This window comes from Calliphora vicina, chromosome 3, assembly GCF_958450345.1.
Source record: "Calliphora vicina chromosome 3, idCalVici1.1, whole genome shotgun sequence".
Taxonomy (NCBI): domain Eukaryota; kingdom Metazoa; phylum Arthropoda; class Insecta; order Diptera; family Calliphoridae; genus Calliphora; species Calliphora vicina.
In genome coordinates, this window is record NC_088782.1 from 5,902,708 (window position 1) to 5,923,223 (window position 20,516).

At 29.3% G+C, this 20,516-nt stretch overlaps 4 protein-coding genes across 4 annotated transcripts; 3 read left to right on the forward strand and 1 right to left on the reverse strand.

The window, feature by feature from the left end:
• The first annotated feature begins 4,138 nt into the window (after positions 1–4,138).
• Positions 4,139–4,646, forward strand: LOC135954366 (larval cuticle protein 65Ag1-like). Its single transcript, XM_065504511.1, has 2 exons — positions 4,139–4,284; positions 4,393–4,646. The coding sequence occupies exons 1-2, from the start codon at positions 4,166–4,168 to the stop codon at positions 4,589–4,591; spliced, it is 318 nt and encodes a 105-aa protein (XP_065360583.1). The 5' UTR covers positions 4,139–4,165; the 3' UTR covers positions 4,592–4,646.
• A 2,874-nt stretch (positions 4,647–7,520) lies between these two features.
• On the forward strand, positions 7,521–8,000 carry LOC135954359 (larval cuticle protein 65Ag1-like). Its single transcript, XM_065504502.1, has 2 exons — positions 7,521–7,652; positions 7,761–8,000. The coding sequence occupies exons 1-2, from the start codon at positions 7,534–7,536 to the stop codon at positions 7,957–7,959; spliced, it is 318 nt and encodes a 105-aa protein (XP_065360574.1). The 5' UTR covers positions 7,521–7,533; the 3' UTR covers positions 7,960–8,000.
• A 1,919-nt stretch (positions 8,001–9,919) lies between these two features.
• LOC135953834 (larval cuticle protein 65Ag1-like) lies at positions 9,920–10,633 on the reverse strand. Its single transcript, XM_065503846.1, has 2 exons — positions 10,426–10,633; positions 9,920–10,245 (listed from the first exon to the last, which is right to left on the reverse strand). The coding sequence occupies exons 1-2, from the start codon at positions 10,554–10,556 to the stop codon at positions 10,056–10,058; spliced, it is 321 nt and encodes a 106-aa protein (XP_065359918.1). The 5' UTR covers positions 10,557–10,633; the 3' UTR covers positions 9,920–10,055.
• A 6,045-nt stretch (positions 10,634–16,678) lies between these two features.
• Positions 16,679–17,538, forward strand: LOC135955141 (endocuticle structural protein SgAbd-6-like). Its single transcript, XM_065505448.1, has 3 exons — positions 16,679–16,807; positions 17,019–17,221; positions 17,285–17,538. Exons 2-3 carry the CDS (start codon positions 17,070–17,072, stop codon positions 17,481–17,483), a joined length of 351 nt encoding a protein of 116 aa, XP_065361520.1. The 5' UTR covers positions 16,679–16,807; positions 17,019–17,069; the 3' UTR covers positions 17,484–17,538.
• Positions 17,539–20,516: the final 2,978 nt, after the last annotated feature.

The window sequence follows — 20,516 nt, forward strand, 5'->3', positions numbered from 1 at the left end:
CCAAACAGGTGTTTTTTTCTCATCCCGAGTTACCTCACTTTGAGGCCTTGAGGCTCCGGCGCGTATTAGTGATTTAACTCCAAATTCAAAACTTTATTAAAAGTGGACAATACGTCTAGAATTTACAGATTTATTTCCATTTTTTTTTCATTTCCGCCACAGTGCACCTCGAGTCTTTTAATAAAATCTTAATTTAAAGAAAGGCGCGCAAACATGCACAACATTTTTTTGTTAAAATAAAAGCCTAAATATTGTACTTTTTTTATTATATAGTTTAAAAACAAAAAACTACAAACACATTTAGTTATTATCCATCAAAAATTAAAAATACTCTAAATTTGGAACATTTATAAAAAAAAAATAAAAATACTTTTCCAAAAAAATCTAAATAAAAGATTCTTATTCATATACTCAAATATCTGAAGTTGATGGTTGCATCATAAAAAGTTAGCTTTTAAATGTTTTAAACAATAAAAAAAATTATTTTAATTGTGTTTAATTTAAATTTGTATTACTTTATCTAAAAATACGAAAAATGTATCCACTTTGACAGTATACTTCAGTATACTTCAAAAGTATGCAACCTAGAATAACGATTTTAGCTATTAGTGAGGTAGAATTTTGTCTACTTTTACCCGGTACCAAATTTAATAAATAAATATTAATTCTAAAAAATCAATTAAGCGCCACTTTGAACATGATTCAACCCAACGTGCGTTGTTGCAAAGGACTTTCAAATATCTATCATTAAATATTTATATTGTCTATATTAATGAATTAGTAATTCAGATATTAAAAAAATAGGCAAAAAATCGAGGTTGTTCTTGTTTTTTATATCTCACCCATTTATGGGCCGATTTTAAACAGGAATTGAACCGGGTTTATAGCAGATATATTGATGTATGTAAGTTAAGTTCGGGGCTACGAAAAGTTGATTTCAACATACTGAAGGAAAGACGGATATGGCTATATCGACTCCGATTTCTATAGTTTAAAAGTTATGAACAAAATTATAAAAGTTTACAAAGTTTCGAATTTGTTCAAAAATATATATACTTTGAATATATAATAACTGTGGTAAATTTCATTGAATTCGAAAATATTAGATCCGAAAGAAGCTATTTTCTCTCCATTGTCTAATGAATTTTCAGTTTAAATTCATAGCTGAATTTTTAGTGGCAAATTGTACTTCTTTGCAACAGTAGTAATTTAAAATTGGAAAATTTTTAGAACGATTTTCAGGACAAAAACATATGCATTAGATGACAGCCAATCTTTAATTAATTTTGTATTTTAAAAGTAAGTTTACAATGTCATTTAAAACATAATATTTTTACGAATTTGATTAAGAAAATTTTCTCTGGAAATGGTGTAGAAATTAATAATACATGGATTTTTCTGTATGTAGTTATGTATTAATGTACGTACATACATATATCATATATTTATTTTAGCAAATTTTTGTTTATGTCTCGTTTAACGAAATACTTTTATTTTCATTAAATTTATGTGTAAACTAATTAATTTTAAATAGTCATTCATTTATGCTAATTACCATCCATCATAAAACAAGTTCTTTTATTGTATTATTAAATTATAAATTTTGTTAATTTATGTAAAAACTAAATGTAAAATACTAAAGATTGACGTCAATAAAATTTCAAATAAGAATTTCATAGTACTCAAAGGCAAAATAAGATTTTTCAAAATGTAGGCAAATCAAATATAACGAATCTCACTTGAACAAAAATCCGATATAACGTACAACCATATTTTTAACATTAACTAGCTTATATAACGAACGTTTCAACAATTTTGTACTCGATATAACGAATGTTGAGAAAAATAAATCAAAATCAAGCGAATGATCAAATTTTTAACATTGAACAATCAAGAATGGCTCAAATAATCATCGATCTATAAATAATTATGTTTATCCCCTTGTATAATAGGAGTTTAATTGATGATTAGTCGACCAGAGGTAAAATCACATTCCAGTTAAAACAATTGCTTTAAAATGCAGAAAGGCTTTATAATAGTGAATTTCATTTCATGCAAGTGTTATGTGTATTCAAAAAAATACGGTGTAAGACTTCTTAAAGAATCAGCATACAATTACAGTTGAACGCAATCTAACTCCTGATGTTATTCTCAAAGCGAATAGAACTGATATCTTTTGAAAAATGATACAAGATAAAATGTTTGTTCACGCTAGAGAAACTAATGCTCCAGAAAGATTGTTATCGAAAGATAGACTAACAATTTTGGTTTACTCTAATAAATGTGGAACAAAGATTTCTTTTCTTTGAAGGGCAAATACACGTTGCTCTTTTCGTAACAAAGTGTTGTTGTAGACTTTCTTCATTGAAATAATGGATATTTTTAATGGTGGGATCAATTTTAAAACCGAAATCCCTCTTAATGAAGGCTTTATTAATCCTTGGTAATGCCTGAAGTCAAGCTAATGTCACTCCGCCTAAAACTTATTCAAAAAATAAATCTCGATATAACGAATTTTTAGATTTTACGAATGGGCCTGACAACATATCGTTCGTTATACCGGGATTTGCCTGTAATATAAAACGAATTTTGTTTCTAATTCAAAGGCGGTTTACATTAGATGATTTTATTTTATACATTTTGTTATATATATAGCAAGGGTCAATAGATGATATTGACATTTTAGGAAACTGGTTCCTGTTTTTGCATTTGTAATTCCCACAAAGTTCAATTGACCGCTTTTAAGTTCATGTGTATGAATATATTATCTATAACTAAAGGGTCTTCCAATAGGGACTTTCGAACTTTGACAGTTGATAATGGCCATATTGTTGAAGCTATATCTATTGTTGAAGCTTTATCATAGGCTAGATCCAGCCAGACCGGACATTTGCACGATGTTATATTCCATACATAGTGGCATCGATATGCCTATAAAACAAATAAAAAAATGTCGATGATATCACATACAAACTTAGCTTTACTTAAATTTAATGATAGGAAACGCTTAATGAAATACCCTTTATTTATTTAGTGTCTTTATTCATAGCGCATGTCCGCATGTCAATTGACATCTTTTTTCGAATCGCTTTGATAACTAACATAACCATTTGATGCATCTATGTATAAATTCGATATTAAGGTTGTAATTTATTCGAGTTTTATTTTAATCGAATAGAAGTTCATAATTTTGTTATTATTTGAGTGATTGAATAATTTTCAAAATTTACTCAAACGATTTCCTTCGAATGAATAACGAATAAAAAATAGTATTCGAATAATTTAATAGAATTTTTTTTAAAACCAGAATATTTTTTATAATTTATTTGTGAACAATGAACAAAAATTTCTTTAAAAATTGTAATTTTCTTCATATTTTCCAATATACACTTTTTGTTATCAAAGACATTATATTGATTTTTTAAGAAAAAAATATTTTTTGTGTTTAATAATTAAGCTGTGCTAGTTCAAAAAAACTGTCAAGCGGAGCACCCGGCGGGTTATACTAATTCGATTATGCTGAATCTAGTGGTGCTAACCGTTGTTTTAGGTTAGCTCTTGTTTTCGAGATATACCGTTTTTGGAGTTTCGTAGATTTTAATAATAATTATTTTATATTTATAACATTAAACAATTTAAATTAATAATATAATGAAATGCATTAAGTCCGGCTTGCATTACAAATATATAAAATTATAATTGTCTTATACATATTTTTAAAAAATGTCAACAAACTAAAGAAAATAATGATTTAAATTTTTTCCCTGCCGTCATTTTTTATGAAAAAGAAATGTAAAATATTTATAAAATTTAAATGCTCAAAACTACGCAAAATTCCATAAGACGACTGCGAAAAATGTACATAAAGTATTAAAGAAAATACGTAAATATGTATAAATTTGTATGTAAATTTAAAAAAAATAACGTCTTTTATGATTTTAAACCAGATATGTACCAAATAATATTCGCAAAAAGCAAAACAAACGCTAGAGAATGAGATGAGAATGAGACACACACCACTACATTTGTATAGTTAGTTTTGAGTTTGAAAAAGACTGTCTGCACGAGTATTCAACCTATAAAAACTAATCGATGACAGCATTTAGTTAACACACAATTTCAGGCCTTCTAGTCGATCAGAACCAGAAAAAAAACACAAATCAAAATGAAATTCATCATTGTATTCGCTGCCCTTTTCGCCGTAGCTTTGGCTGCTCCCCGTCCTGAAGAAGTCACCGTCTTGAGAAGCGAATCTGAAGTAGGACCCGAATCCTTCCAACACTCGTAAGTATTTTAAAACATAATTTCATTGCTCACTCTGCTTTACAAAGTGAAAAAACCTATTTAAATTCGTTAAAACTAATTTCGAAATTTTTTTTTGGATAATTGCAGTTTTGCCACCAGCGATGGTACACAAGCTGAAGCTCAAGGTCAATTGAAGAATGTTGGTACTGATGAAGAAGCTATCGTCGTCAAGGGCTCTTTCTCCTTCGTTGCTGATGATGGTCAAACCTACACCGTCAACTATGTTGCTGATGAAAACGGTTTCCAACCCCAAGGTGCTCATTTGCCCGTTGCCCCTGAAGCTTAAGTTCTGATTCTGATTGTTATTTATTAATAAATATTTGTTTATTTGAAAAAAAAAAGTTGTAAAATTATTTTTAATTCGAATTGGGGTTGAAAAAGGAGTATTGGATGCATAATATTTAATTTTTTTACTTATTCATTCCTTTAAAAGTAGCTAGCCTATATCGTTATAAAGGATGTCATAAATTCAAGTTTTATTTTAAACGAATAATAGTTCACAATTTTGTTATTATTCGAGTGATCGATTAATTAAATCGTGAGAGGCGTTATATATTTTCTTATAATTTTTATACTAAACCAAATATTTTGCCTTTAGAATCCGTCATATTTAAATAAAATCAAAATGAAACAACTAATTTAATTAAAAAATTAAATATAGTCAGTTTAAACTATTATTTTTGTCCTAAAAATTTTGTAATAAGCTCTAAATACTTTCACAGTAACATTTTAGTGTTTTCTCCTCCAAATTATCTTGAAAAAAGTTTCAAGAGTTTCAGTCGTGATTGACATTCTTTTGGAATTTCCAATATGTTCTGAAAAGGCCAAATATGCTTTTAAAACTCAATAACTGCGAAAATAAGCAAAAATAAATTTTTTAATGGACGATAGTTCAAATTGAGTAACTCACCCTTAGCTTTTAGAACAGGGCTAATAATATGTATTGAGTAATAATCGCATGTGTCATGAAAATGTGAGTTTCTGTCACTTCGGGTTCCAAATATTTCAAGGATTTCTGGTGATGCTGAAAATGACTTCTAAAGCCCTCCAATATGGTTGATAGAACGCCTGCTGTCGTACTATTTCCTCTGCTAAGATTCGTGCTAATCTATTACCTGGAAGTTCGAAAGTCTTCCTAATAAAGCTAATATGTAAATTCAAAGTTTCAATATAAAGTAACGGTATACCTGTTTCCAAGTGAAGCATTTGGTGTGTTTCGGGGAAGATATTCAAAAAAATATATCAACAATTTTTCAACCTCATCAAAACTAAGAAAACCATGAAAAACAGAGGGGGTGAAATAGGAAATTACCCCCCCCCCCAAAACCGAAAATTTCCATATAAAAAAAGGAATAAAAAGAAAAATGTAGAACAAATTTTAATTTTCCCCCCTCAAATGGTTGACCTGGATCCGCGCCTGCATAAAATAGTATGGATTTTAAAGCTGAATGGAAAATCTTTAGTTTGAAATATTTATTTTAGGGTAATGAACAAAGTTGAGTTAATAGCAATTTTGGAAGAAGTTAGTTTAGCTGCAATATGTTTTCTAAATGGAAGATTATAGATTAAAATAATTCCTAAATATCATTATCTTAGACTTATCTAAGTACACATACTTTCTAACAACATATATCACAGTACTTATAATGCATTGTATATCATGTTTTGTAACATAATTGGACATTGAAGTGTTTTGAAGAAGTCGGGTATATGTATATCGGGTAAAGGGTTTGTGGTATTCTCTTCTGTTTTGTGTTTTTTTAAGTTAATTTCCAAATTATAAAAATTAACATAAATAAATTCGTTTGGAGCAGTGACCAAATACATTTGGTAATTAAAAAACAAGAAAGTTATCCTGAATTATGGGACAAAACGCAATAGCAAATCATATAGACGCGCCCGAAGAAGAGGTCAAACGGAAATTGCACAATCTCCGAACGCAGTTTGGTCAAGAAGTAAACAAAATCTACTGCAAGCTATTGTAGTACAAAATATTTGCTATTTCTTTTTCAGAGAGCTACCCTAACATCTGCTTTGGCATTTTTGAAACGTCAAATTTGACAACTCTGTATACCTTGAGATACTTGTTAAATTAAATATATTATCAACAGTAGAATAATCTTTGCAGAATTTATTTAAAATATTTTGAATGAGGATTGTAAATATTTTGTACAAAGTGTCGAGGAGCGAAATTCATCATTATTGTCACCCATCTTGAATAAAGGTACTAGTTATTATAGATTGACAAAAGGAATCTGGTATATCTTTCGGCAGATAAAACTAAAAAGAGCTTTCTGACGACATTTAACTTTTCTATATTCTTTAGCTTGTATTTTAGATTTTTTTCATTACTTAGTTTTAAGTTTCGGATTCGGAATTGGATTTTCCGTACCAATTAAGTTCTTTAAGCATACGTTTTCGAGCATTTTCACATCGATAGTCGTACCACTTATTTCTAGGTTCAAAACGTTTTGTACGAAAAGTCATATTAGATCATATCATATAGAATATTAAAATGGTAAAAATAGCTTTTTTCTTGGATTTTGATTTTTCAAATGGCCTGAGATACATAGAATATTCACAACTCATTCTGGTCTTTTATATCTTATTAGATAGTATACATAGATTTCTTTTTCTTCTTAATGAATGTTAAAAATATATTTCTGTATTTACTCCGAATGCATTGTAATGACATTAACATTTTTAAATTATCAATATAATGAAATGCATTTAGTCAGGTTTGCTTTATAGATTTATGAAATTAATACATATTTTTGAAAAAATGGTAACAAACTAAAGGAAACTATTATTTAAATTTTATTTTCTAGTGTCATTTCTTTATGAAAAAGAAAAAAATCCAAAACAATATAATTTTAACTGCTCAAAACGACGCACAGTTCCATAAAACGACTGTGAAAAATTTACATAAAGTATTAAAGAAAATACATAAATATGTATAAATGTTTATGTAAATTTTCAAAAAATAACGTCTTTTTAAACCATATACATACATATGTACCAAATAATATTCGCAAAAAGCAAAACAAACATTAGAGAATGATATGAGAATGAGACACACCACTACATACAACTATAGTTTTGAGTTTGAAAAAAAGACTGTCTGCACGAGTATTCAACCTATAAAAACTAATCGATGACAGCATTTAGTTAACACACAATTTCAGGCCTTCTAGTCGATCAGAACCAGAAAAAAAAACACAAATCAAAATGAAATTCATCATTGTATTCGCTGCCCTTTTCGCCGTAGCTTTGGCTGCTCCCCGTCCTGAAGAAGTCACCGTCTTGAGAAGCGAATCTGAAGTAGGACCCGAATCCTTCCAACACTCGTAAGTATTTATAAAACATAATATCATTGCTCACTCTGCTTTACAAAGTGAAAAACCTTATTTAAATTCGTTAAAACTAATTTCGAATTTTTTTTCGGATAATTGCAGTTTTGCCACCAGCGATGGTACACAAGCTGAAGCTCAAGGTCAATTGAAGAATGTTGGTACTGATGAAGAAGCTATCGTCGTCAAGGGCTCTTTCTCCTTCGTTGCTGATGATGGTCAAACCTACACCGTCAACTATGTTGCTGATGAAAACGGTTTCCAACCCCAAGGTGCTCATTTGCCCGTTGCCCCTGAAGCTTAAGTTCTGATTCTGATTGTTATTTATTAATAAATATTTGTTTATTTGAAAAAAAATGTTCTAAAATTATGTTTAATTCGAATTGGGCTTGAAAAGAGCGTATTGAATTTATCATGTTGATTAAAAAGATTTAATTCTGTTAATTATTTGTGGCTTCAGTATGTAACTGATACATACATATGTACATTAGGGTGGGTCTATTTAGCCATCGATATTGTGCCATCAAATTTTTCGATAGCTTTTGGTATAAGGAAAAAAATTTCAACTACGACATTTCAAAAGAATCATTTTCGAGGCTCCCAAATTTCAGAAAAAGTAAAAACATTAGTCAACAATTTTAGAATATGCTGGTAAACGTGATGTTGATTACCTGACAACGGTCAGTGGAAGTATAATCTGCTAATGCCTGTCCCGAAAAACGTGAAGTACAAACATTCAGACCGATTACATTTCCTAATCACCAGCATGAATTCCGTAAAATGGACCACCACAGCATTAACCTCTATAACCACTCAAATCTCACAAGGCTTGAAAAACCAGATCCTTTATGTGTTTACGGTTCTGGTGGCTCTAGACCTGTCGAAAGCCTACTATACTGCTAGCCATCATACAGTCCACAATATAGAACAACTTTAAGCGATGGATCGTAATCCTGGGTGTCGTTAGTAGGAACAATTCCTCAAAAACAGAGTTTAAAAAAATCAAAAAATTCAAAACAGCGGTTTCAATATTATAGACACAAGAATCATTTGTTAATATAAGAAAAGCTATAAAATACGTTGCTCATATGTTGAAACTCTGAAATGACCATTTAATTACAATTAATTAATGATAATTATTTGACAAATGATGCTAGTTCGAAAAGAAAAAAAATTGATAACCGAAGAATAATTGTCGGTTTTCGGTTTTGAGCAATGAAAAACACGAAACTCTACTTAAAAGGGTACATTTTTATATCACCGAAATACTCAATTTCTTTATAGTGCGTATAATGCAACTATCACCAATGAAATAAGCAACACTCTTCAGCACCTGGAAGAAAGCTTTAAAACTCAATATTTCGCTATAGTCGATAGATCCCAAATTTTGACTGTAAATCTCGCGATCAATTTCTAAAAACATACTCAATTCATGCCACAGCTATCGCTCTAAAATTACCAAGTAGACACAAGGTTCTCAAAGCCTTATTAGCATCCAATTGGTCGGTCAGTGGTCAACTAAGCTGCCTCAGTGTGGTCTCCTCGTTGAGTGAAAGCCAAAATAAAACAAAAGTTTTGTAGGTCAATAAACATAATGTCATGTTTACTAAGCTAAGTATTCCTCCCGGGATGTTATCTAGAAGCCATCGTAACTACAACACCAGAGATTTGTACAACGCCAGATATGTCAAGAATATATGAAGGTAACTAACTATATGTACGTATGTACAGGATCCACTGGTGCACTGGTACCGAGTCACTGCAAACTCAGCGGTACCTGGATACCGCATAAATGTCGTGCTTAGATGAAGCGTATTGCAGACTCCAATTTATTTCCAGCATTAACTGAATGCTGATAATCGAAAAAAGATTTCGCTATATTAATTTGGAAGGTATAACAGAAAACAGTGCTATATTCGGTGGTGCCGAATCTTGTATACCCTTCACCAAAGTACGCTTTAAGATAAATAGTGAAAACAAACTTTGGAGAAACAAAAAAATTTGTTAAAAACAATGTTGCTGAAACAAATTTTGTAAAAATATATATTTTTAATTTTGGTGAAAAATACGAATAGCGCTGCAATAGCTTTTTTGAACTCGATGTGATCTTTGACTTAGGATGGCTGAATGTTAAATATTGCGAAAGAGTAGATACTCCCTTTTTAAATTCAACTGGTAGTTTAGATGATACTTATTAATCCAATTTGTTTACAATTATCCACACTTATAAATTCAAAATAATAACCAATATACATTAATTACACTTGTTTTTTTTACAAAAATATTTAAAAAAAAATATTGACTTTATTTAAATTCGTTTAACGAATAAAGAATATACATTTAAACGACCAATTACTTAAACCTAGTTAACACAATGATTAAGGCACACTGGTTACACGTTTAAAGACGTGGCAAATGGTCACCTTCAGGTTGGAAACCATTCTCATCAGCAACATAGTTGACGGTGTAAGTTTGACCATCATCACCAATGTATGAATAGGAACCACGCACTACAAGAGTTTCGTTTTCAGTACCAACGTCTTTCAATTGACCTTCCTCTTGATGGGTTTTGCCATCACTGGTTTCAACACTGCAACAAAAGAAAGAAAAAAAAACAAGTTTGACATTGAAACAATCTCTCATTTACACACACATCTTTCTATAAATCCTTGATGGCCTTGGCCACTTGACCCAGTTTACAAGACAGTAATAAAGAAAGAAAAAGTATTGTAAACCAGTTCATTCATGGCCTACACAAATTGATACTCACGCAAACTTGTATCCCTCGGGTTGTACGTCCGAATCGTAACGCAAAACTTGTACTTCTTGCGCATCCTGTGGTGGAGCGGCCAAAGCACAACCGATTAAGGCAACAATTAATACAGCAACGCAGAATTTCATTTTTATATCGTTATTATTGTTAAAAATTGGATTTTGGTTTTAAATTTTGTTTTCTTAGTGGTTGTTAACCGTACAAGTACTCAACAATTAATGTTAACTACAACGTCTCATTATCGGCATTTTATACATATTTCAAGATAACACTCATTTTCCCTTTATTGTTGCTGATGTTTAATAACTACACAAAAAATAAATCTACATCAATACTCTCATGTTAAGTAAAAAAAATTAAAAAAAAATAATAAAAAAAATGTAAGTAAAGAAGTACTGTATGATGCGTGTATGCATGGATGTATTTAGATACGAGTATTTTACACGTAATTTTGTTTATTTACATTGAAATTCATACATACCTACGTATGTACATTTAAACACACAATAAAGGGTTAAACCAGACAAACTGAGAGACAGTCTTATACCAAAATACAAAAATGTACAACATTACCGAAGAAATTTGATGAAGAGATTTGTGTTTGATTTGAATTAACGATATGTGTTGATTAGTGATCCCTAATTAAACGACTGATTAACAGAAAACTGGTATGTGAAATATTTAACATTATATAATTACCAAAAATTACAAATTGCACAAAACTTAATATGAAGAACTTTAAGATCTGACATCTTCAAAAGAACGTGCTTTTTACATACAGTAAGAATAAATGCACCAGTCTATAAAAGATTTTCGAGTACAAAGTGACTGACTGATTTATTATCTCCAAGATTATTCAATTGGAATTGGACTTGAAATTTATATATTGATGGAACAGATTTAGTAAAATAACAATTGTTATCTTCTTTTTGGGGTCTACAGCTGAAACAAAAAGTCGATCTTTCGATTTTTGTTTAGTTAACTTTTCTTTTGCTAATATGTATATTAGAGTGACAATCAGATGTATGAAAAAAAATTGTTATTCGAATTTTGAAGGGTGCCGGCCAGAATATTGTGACACTAGGTCTAAAGGTTAAGTACTGAAAATTTGAGCCAAATCGGACAACGATTTCGGACGCGCATCGAGGTCAAAGGTCAGATATATGCAAAATTTTACAATTTAAATGAAATAAATGTGTGAAACTCCATAACTTTCTGTATTATTTTACAGAAATATGTTGATTTATTTATATTAATCAATATTACAGTAAAAAAATCTTTTGAAGATTAAGCCTTTATCTCATTTGGTCCAAAATAACCCACAAACTGTATTATCGCTAAAATTCGGAGAAAATTAAAATTCTTCAGTTTTTGTAAAATGTTTGCTACTAAATAATTATTTTTGCAATTGAATGCAAAATAATCGAAATGTGTATGTAATTTTCATTGTAATGAGATATAAATGACAAAAATTGGTAAAAAAAATTTTAAAGTTATTAAAATTTCCCCCAGACCATTAACGTAGAACAAGAAATTTAGGAAAAAAATAACATTTGTCGAGAAATATTAAAATAAAAGCTAATTTTTACTTAAAACATATTGAGTATGAGTTTTTGTCCTTGTAGGATAACGTTAACCATTTCACAGGTATGGCCAACAAAATTTATTTTTTTTAACGGCAGCTTCAAATCTCCATTTTCAATTTTTGAAAAATTTTGTTAAGCAAATTTTAGAATTTTTTTTATAATCACATTGGGATTTATTGGGATTATAATATGCAATAAAAATCTGAAAAAATTATGTCAATACCTACTACAGTTTTTTCGTAGCTGCGATTTAAATTTTGCGATTTTCGAGAAACTAATTTTTGGCCATATTTTGGCGAATGAGCCCAATGTCCTTACTGTTATGAATTTAAGTGAAACCAATTCGGAAAATGTTAACCTTTAAATCGTGAAGGTCAAAAGTAAAATTTTTCAATATATGGTATTCCTAAATGAAAGATAGCGAAATATTATATATTTTTTGGCCAATTTAAATGAAACTTGCGAAAAATATACCCTAAGCTCTACAATTTAAAATAACAGTGCAAAATGCACTTGTGGTTAAAATGACCTATGTGTTTTTCGTTATTTTAAAAGTTGAAGATCATTTGGACCCCAAGTGTTATTAAGTGTTAATTTCCATTTATGTGCCGTTATTGTTAATGATGGACATTATGCTATATTTTGTGAAAATGAGCGAATTAACTTAATTGTGAATAAATTCGAAAAGAATTAATAGATTTTTATGACCGATATCTCATTTGGTTCCTATTACTTGTGACTCTAAACAATTTCTGCCGTTTTCGATTTTTCATGATTTTTTTAAAACAAAATAAATTGTTATTTGTATGTAAAAAATGTATTTTCTGCTTCAATTTGTTATTATAACTCCGAGCCCATTGAAACGCAATGTATGTGAAAATTTGTACATAGTATGGGAAAAATGTTTTCAAAATTCAATTAATCAAAAAAAGAACATTAACTACTCAATTTTATGTATATCAAACAAAATCCTAAAATTTTATGAAAATGAGCGAACTCACTTAATTGTGAATAAAATCGAATATAATCAATCGAACTTTATGATCAATATCTCATTTTGTTGCTATTATATGTGGCTTTGCGATAAACCAATAAACCTGAACAATTTCTGCCGTTTTTCAAGATTTTATTAAATAAAAAAATTGCTATTTTCACGTAAAAAATATATTTTTTGCTTCAATTTATTATTATAACTCCGAAACTATTAAGCCGATTGAAAAGCTATATATAAACGAATTAAAGGTTATGTAAATCTCAATCTTTCCATCACATATAAAGGGAACGGAACGACATGTTCAATTGCTAGCTAATGTTTCCAAACGAGTTATACCAGAATATGTAGACTCTGTTATGGCGACGACATCAGAGAGCCGTGCGAAATTGACCAGCCAAAAAATATTTCAAACAAACATTTTTTTAGTTTCTTTTCCTATTATTAAGTTGTATTAAAAAAAAATAAACTCCAAAACAAAACAATTCGCTGATTGTTTCATGTAAAGTGCACTTTAAATGGGTCAAAAGGGGATTTCTCAAAATTTGACCTTTGGGTCAAAAAAAGGAACATCAGAATTCATTTTAGGGGTATGGTTCCTTGGGCAAAGTTTATTATTTTGATCCCTAGAATAGATTTTCTTTGTCACTTGGGCGATTTTTAAATCGACCCGACCTAATGAATGAATATGTATTTCAGAATTAGCTTAAAAATATGCCTGATATAACGAAAAGCTGCCAAAGTAACAAAGACATCTTATATTTATTGTAAGACACAATTCCCATATGGGTTAATAAAATATTTAGATATTTCGGCGTAACTATATTCAATTATTTAAATAATTTTAGAATTAATGCGCACAATGAGGGAGTAATATATAACACTTACTTACACCTTACTTGTATAATCAAATAATTCACATATGTATTTATAAAGTATGCAACAACAATTAGAAACTAGTTTTATCAAAACCAAAAAATTATCTATCATCCCATTCATGGAAGTAACCATCACAATTAGTTTTGAACTTTTAAATACCAACTATGTATGTACTATTATAATACATCGGAAGAGAATAAATACTTGGCTACTTTTTTTTTGGTACTTTTTTATAACTGCTATTGTACGGTATACGGTTTTGTTGTTGCCAGCGGTTTTAAATTTTTTTCTTTTTGATTTTATATTTGAGTATGAATGACCCCAAAATCCATGCTCAAAATTTCATGTATCTATCACACCAAAATCTTTATAATAAAATTATTTGATTTTTATACAATATTTTGTTTGTATGTCAAGTTCAATTTAATTTATATTTAATTAAGGCGTGGTTTTAATGAAATTTTCGAGTTGCTTTTTCTACGTATTTTACTATTTTTTCACACAAAATGTTGCTAAAAATGCAGTTTTAGTTTTTCGTTTATAGGAATCCACAACAAAAACTATAAATATTTGTATTTCTTGTTATTTGTGCAATTAATTGGCATAATAATTCTCACTTTCATTAATGATTTCACAGTTTTGATTAATTCATATTCATTTATTATAGGAGGGTGGTTTTAATTTGAATATTGATGGTATTCAATAGAATGAATGAAAATGAATATTGTGTGCCTAAATGTTTTAAACAAAATTTAACGGTCTTCAATTTTTACTATACGCAGAGAAAAAATATAGTTGTACATGTTTACTGTAACCATTTCAAATTTTTTAACAATATTATGGTCACTGTAATTATTTATATGATGGCGGTAACCATAATATATTAAAGTTTACCTCATAATCATGACATTATCACTAATACTTCATAATGTGAAATTGTATGAAAATGAGTGAATTCACTTAATTGTGAATAAATTCGAAAAGAATAAAGCGATTGTTAAGATTGATATCTCATTTTGTTGCCATTATAGTGGCTTTGGGATAAAGCAATAAACCTGAACAATTTCTGCCGTTTTCGATTTTTCATGATTTTTTAAAACAAACAGATTTGCTATTTTGACATAAAAAATATATTTTTTGTTTCAATTTGTTAATATAACTCCGAAACTACTGAGCCGATTAAAACGTAATATATAAACGGATTAAAGGTTATGTAAATTTAAATTTTTATAAGTTTATTTTAGTAACATCGTACTAACCGTTTTTGAGTTATCATTAATTATGTGAAGAAACGTCAGACAAAATTTATAATTTAACTTAAAATTTTTTTTTAAAAAAAGCTATTCATGGAATTGAAAATTTTTACCATTTTTGTTCGTAGGTAGCCATGATGCATCAAATCTATATAGTGGTTAGTCAAGATTTTTTTTGCTGTTGACCTATGTAATTTATAAACCTTTTAGATGATATGATGTCATTAAGATTGAGTTGGTATCATAATATGTTTGAGCTCAATCACAATATGATTGTGATACAACCATGTTAATTTCACGCAACCATATTATGGTTGAACTGGAATCATAATATGGTTGGGTTCAACCATAATATAATCGATATGATATCGGCTATCATGTTTTTATATTACCATATTATGGCTGAGGTAGAATCATGTTATGGTTGTGCTAACATTATAATATGGTCATTGACACACAATGATCATGAAACAAAGATTAAATTATGGTTAAGTTGTATCATGTTATGATATTTTATAATGCTTTACATTAGTAATATTATGAACCATAATATAATTTGACAGCAACCATAAAATCCAATCATAATACGATGCTATTCGATTATGGTCACCACAAGCATAATATGATCGATATGATTAAAAGGATTTCGGTTTTTTCAACAATATTAACTCATATTTAATGAGCTGACCCTCGTAAGTACATGCTGTTTTAAATATGTAGGTTTTCATCATCTTTTTTTTGTAGTTATTTTTGGTAAATGTTTTTTTATTTAATTTAATTTCCAGTTTCCTGACTAACTGACTGCCATTGAAGAAGCGCCTTTATGCCATGAATACAACAAGTTAAATTAAGATAAAAAATTAATTTAATAAGAAACCACACAGCCAAAAATAAATAAAACAAGTATTTAGAATATCAAGTTTCACGTGCTCAACTAATGATCAACAAAAAAAAAAAATTAATGTTTAAATTCCAAATAAAAACCAAAATCCAAAAACAAAATAAAACTTGTCTTAGACAAAAGTTTGTTTGTAGTTTTTTCTATTTAAAAGTAGGAAAAATAAAGAATTTTTTTTATAAATATTAAAAACAAATAAGGAATTTGATATGCACGTGTTTGGATGTTGGTATGAGTATCAATAAAAACTAATTAAAAAACAGTGCTACAATAAAAAAATATTTAAATAGAGTCCATAAATTTAGTTTTAAACTTATTTACATATTTATTGTAGAATTATAATAAATAAACAATTTGTTTATTTCAGACAAACACTTAAAGAACAAACAAATCTTATTCAATTAAGCTTTTAGTTTGGAGTTTGCAATTCTATTACTTGGCTATACTTCCCCCTTTTTTTGCCAAAATTAAATAGATGCAGTAAAATGACATTTATGTATTTTAGTTAAATGTTTCCCAAATTAGTTCAACATACCGGTTTGCACAAACCTTTATTTCATTTGTATCAAGTGCATCATTCCAATATTCTAAAATTCTGACTGATTTTGTTTGAAATTTACTTTCTTGCTTCATTTAACCGTCATTATTATTCAAGGAAAGAAGCTAAAATTTATTCTGTGGCCAAAAATATAAAAAGAAACCGAAACAAAGTGTTAAGAATTTTGAGTGAAACTGGTCTAAAGCTACAAACAACAACTGTGTATTGAAAAAGGTACTTTTTGTGAGCCAAGAAAGACTTCTTACTTCTTGACAGTCGAAGGTTTTTACGTCAGTTGTATTATGTGTTGATTTTGGCTATAAAACCCTTAAGCAAGAAACTTCTACAAAAAGAAAACAGTAGCTAAGCTTTAACAGTGTTGAAGAAGAAAAAAAATACTTAAAAGTTCATTGTTGTCTGTTGCTCCTTTTACTTCTATTTAAAGGCCAGAAGTACAACATTCATCTTGTGATTCCCGTATTAAAGTGTAAGAATTATGAGATTTTCAATAGCAAGTGCTGGCATAATTCTAACATGTTTAACTGTCATCTCTATGGCTGCACCACTAGACACAGTGGAGACTAAAACTCCGGTCAATTTAATCAAATATGAAAACTCCAATATTGGCATAGATGGTTATGATTTTGCGTAAGTTTTATTAAAATTCTAAAATTATCTTGATTACTTATTTACTTTTCTTTACAACTTAAGTTTTGAAACAAGCGATGGTGTGTCCCGCAAGGAAAAAGCCACCGTTAAAAATATCGGCACCGAGGATGAGGCTATTTCTGTTGAGGGTTCGGTTAGTTGGGTTGGTCCCGATGGTGTTCAGTATACTTTGAATTATTTGGCCGATGAAAACGGTTTCCAACCAGAGGGTAAACATTTACCTGTTGCCCCGGAACTTTGATTTTATTATTTGTTATTATGATGTTCTTGTGAATTTCTAGTCTATATTATGTTTATGAATATGATGATATCTTAGTTGTCTAGTTTAGATTTTAATAAAATGAAAATTTAAAATATTTAATTAATGCGATTAATGCAATAAATAAAAAAATGAAATGATTTTTATTGTATTAATAAGGATTTTGACTTCTATAATGCTTTTGAAACTTGTTTTGTATTTAATTTAGGCCGAAATTATAAATCTTCTCAAATATTATGTACCACAACTCCTCCAGAAATGTCGAAAATACCAAAGATAATAGAAGATTTCATTGGCTGGTGTACATCTGGTCAGTAGTAAATCACTTCAATTTCACCATTGAAATTCCCTGCAGGGACACTTTTGGATGAAACGTTGCTTGATTTTTAGGGACAACTGTATTGCTATATTTATATTTATGTATTTTATATTTAGCACATAACCAAGATGCTCTTCCGTCATTAATCAATAACGTCCAAATTCAAAACTTAATTTTAACTCTTATATAGTCATAAGGAGTTTTACTAAAAGCTTTCCTCTTAGAAATTACAGATTTATTTCCACTGTGCAACATCAACCTGAAATTTAAATTTCGAACACAATTGTAGGTAATTTCGCTGCCCCACCTCTTTCTCGGTGACGCTCAATCGCAATGATTGTAGTCGTTCAAAATCAAGCTTTCGAATCGCAACCGAATGTGTCAATATGATTAATCTGCATCACCGACATGACAACCATCAAATGTTCATAGAATATCCCCTTCCACCGATTATTGCAACGATATTTAGTGGATATTCCATCTGACGTTGACCGATTTCCCCTGTCAAACAATATTACAACAAACAGCGGTCAAGCAAGTCATTCATGGATATAGGTGCAGTAGAGTCCTCAATGCTAAACTTTTCGGAAAGTGAGCAACAATTATAGGGTTAAACCCGTTTGACTCACTTAGTTAGGAGCAGAATGATGCAGTATTCATTACTATTATCATAAAAATATTGTTAAAGGCACTTATACCAGTTGTCCTCCCTGCCTCCAGAGCCCTCCTGATGCTTCTCTTTCACTCTCCACACGCAGAGAAAAAACATGGTTGTGGTAACCATAAACTAAGAGCAACATATTATGATCAGATTTTTGCTTGTAGTCTAAAACATATTACGATCATTATTAGTATCATAAAATATCATAATATGTTCTGAAATAATCAAATTATGATAAAAATCAATCATAATATGTTTTGAAATAATCATATGATATAAATCAATCATAATATGACCCAAAGTCATCATCTTTATGACCCAATTAAATCATATTATGATCCAAAATAATCATATTATTATTAAAATTTATTTTTGGAAATACAAAATTTTAATTGGTTTTAGTTTTAAAGTACTAAATTCACAATTAAAATATTATTGATTAAATCAAATTTATTGTTATTCGCTCTAGGAAAGTTAAAGATAATATACAAATAAAACTATATAGTGAATGGGAATTACAGACACTCAAAATTTACTTGTAAAACTAACATAGCTTAGACAAACACCAACACTCACAAATGGTGGGAAAACAGACAATTAAAAGTAAACATATTTTGTTTGCATGTTAAAGATATTATGACTACATTTATTATTATTTAGTTGTTGTAAACATATTCTGTTAACATCTTAAACATATTATGACTACGCGTATATAAACTTAACATTTAATGGTTGTATATAAAAATAATATGTTTACCTAATTATCATTATTTAGTTGTTCGAAAACCATATTCATATTTATAATTGCGATGAAAATATAAACGTTTACAGTAACTATAATATTGTTGAAATTAAATTAAAACAATAATTATATGTTTATGACAACAATATATTGTTACAGAGAACATAGTATAGTTGTCGTAACCATGTCCAGCCATGTTTTTCTCTGCGTGCAAATAGGTCCATATACTCTCGCCAAATTGAGACCGACTGAAGTGACACGATATCTTCAAATCCCATTATCACCCTATAAAACTTACACAAATAGCTAAAACTAATTTCATATATTTCAGCGAAGTACGACAGCACACGACCTGTTTAATAAGCACATTTTCAAATAGGGACGGAAGCAAGTAAGTGATGATTTAGAGTCACTAAAATAACTTAACCCATTCTGATACTCCATAATACTACAACTTCAAAATTATGACACTGAAAACATATTTTTATAGATTGATTTTGTCATTCCGTTTGTAACATATTGAACCAAAAAGTATATATGTATATTCTGGGTCCTCATAAGACGACCTATCTATGTCCGTCTGTGACGAAAAACGATAGGGCTCAAAAAAGGTGATATCTGGCTGAAATTTTCCACAAATACTCCTTCTTAACAAGGTTTATTTGGTATTGATTGATATTGAATGTACAATATCGGTCCATGAATTCACCTAGACCCCAAACAAATGTCCCACCGAAATACTGTTTGAGCAGTCATAAATATGTTGATTATGCGACAATCCTGATAAAATTTTGAACAAATCAGTTCTAAGTACTCTGAAATTATACTGTAAACTATAATGAAAATCAGGCAACATTTGTCCTTAGTTCTCATACTAAGTCCCCCTCAGAAAATTACTTGAACATTCATAATTGTCTTATAATAATTAATATCGTGATGAAATTGTACATTAACATGTTTTATATGAAAATAAATCTTTCTACCAACTTTTGTGAGGTTCGGTCCATAATTGCCCTACTTCCCATATAACCCTTATATCAGACAAATATTATATTGTCACATATTTGTTTTATATATTATCATAATGCTTGTTTTGTTTCATTTCCACTTAATATACAATATATGCCGATTTTGCTGGTGAAAGGTAATGCAGAAGGTAGCAATAGATACCCCGTTCATATTTTTATACTAGAATAAAAATAGTAACAAGGTTCACTGTAAACGAAGTCTGAGTTTTGTAGCGGTATGGCAATGTTAACAATTAATACCTTTAAAGTTGCGATATTGTTACAA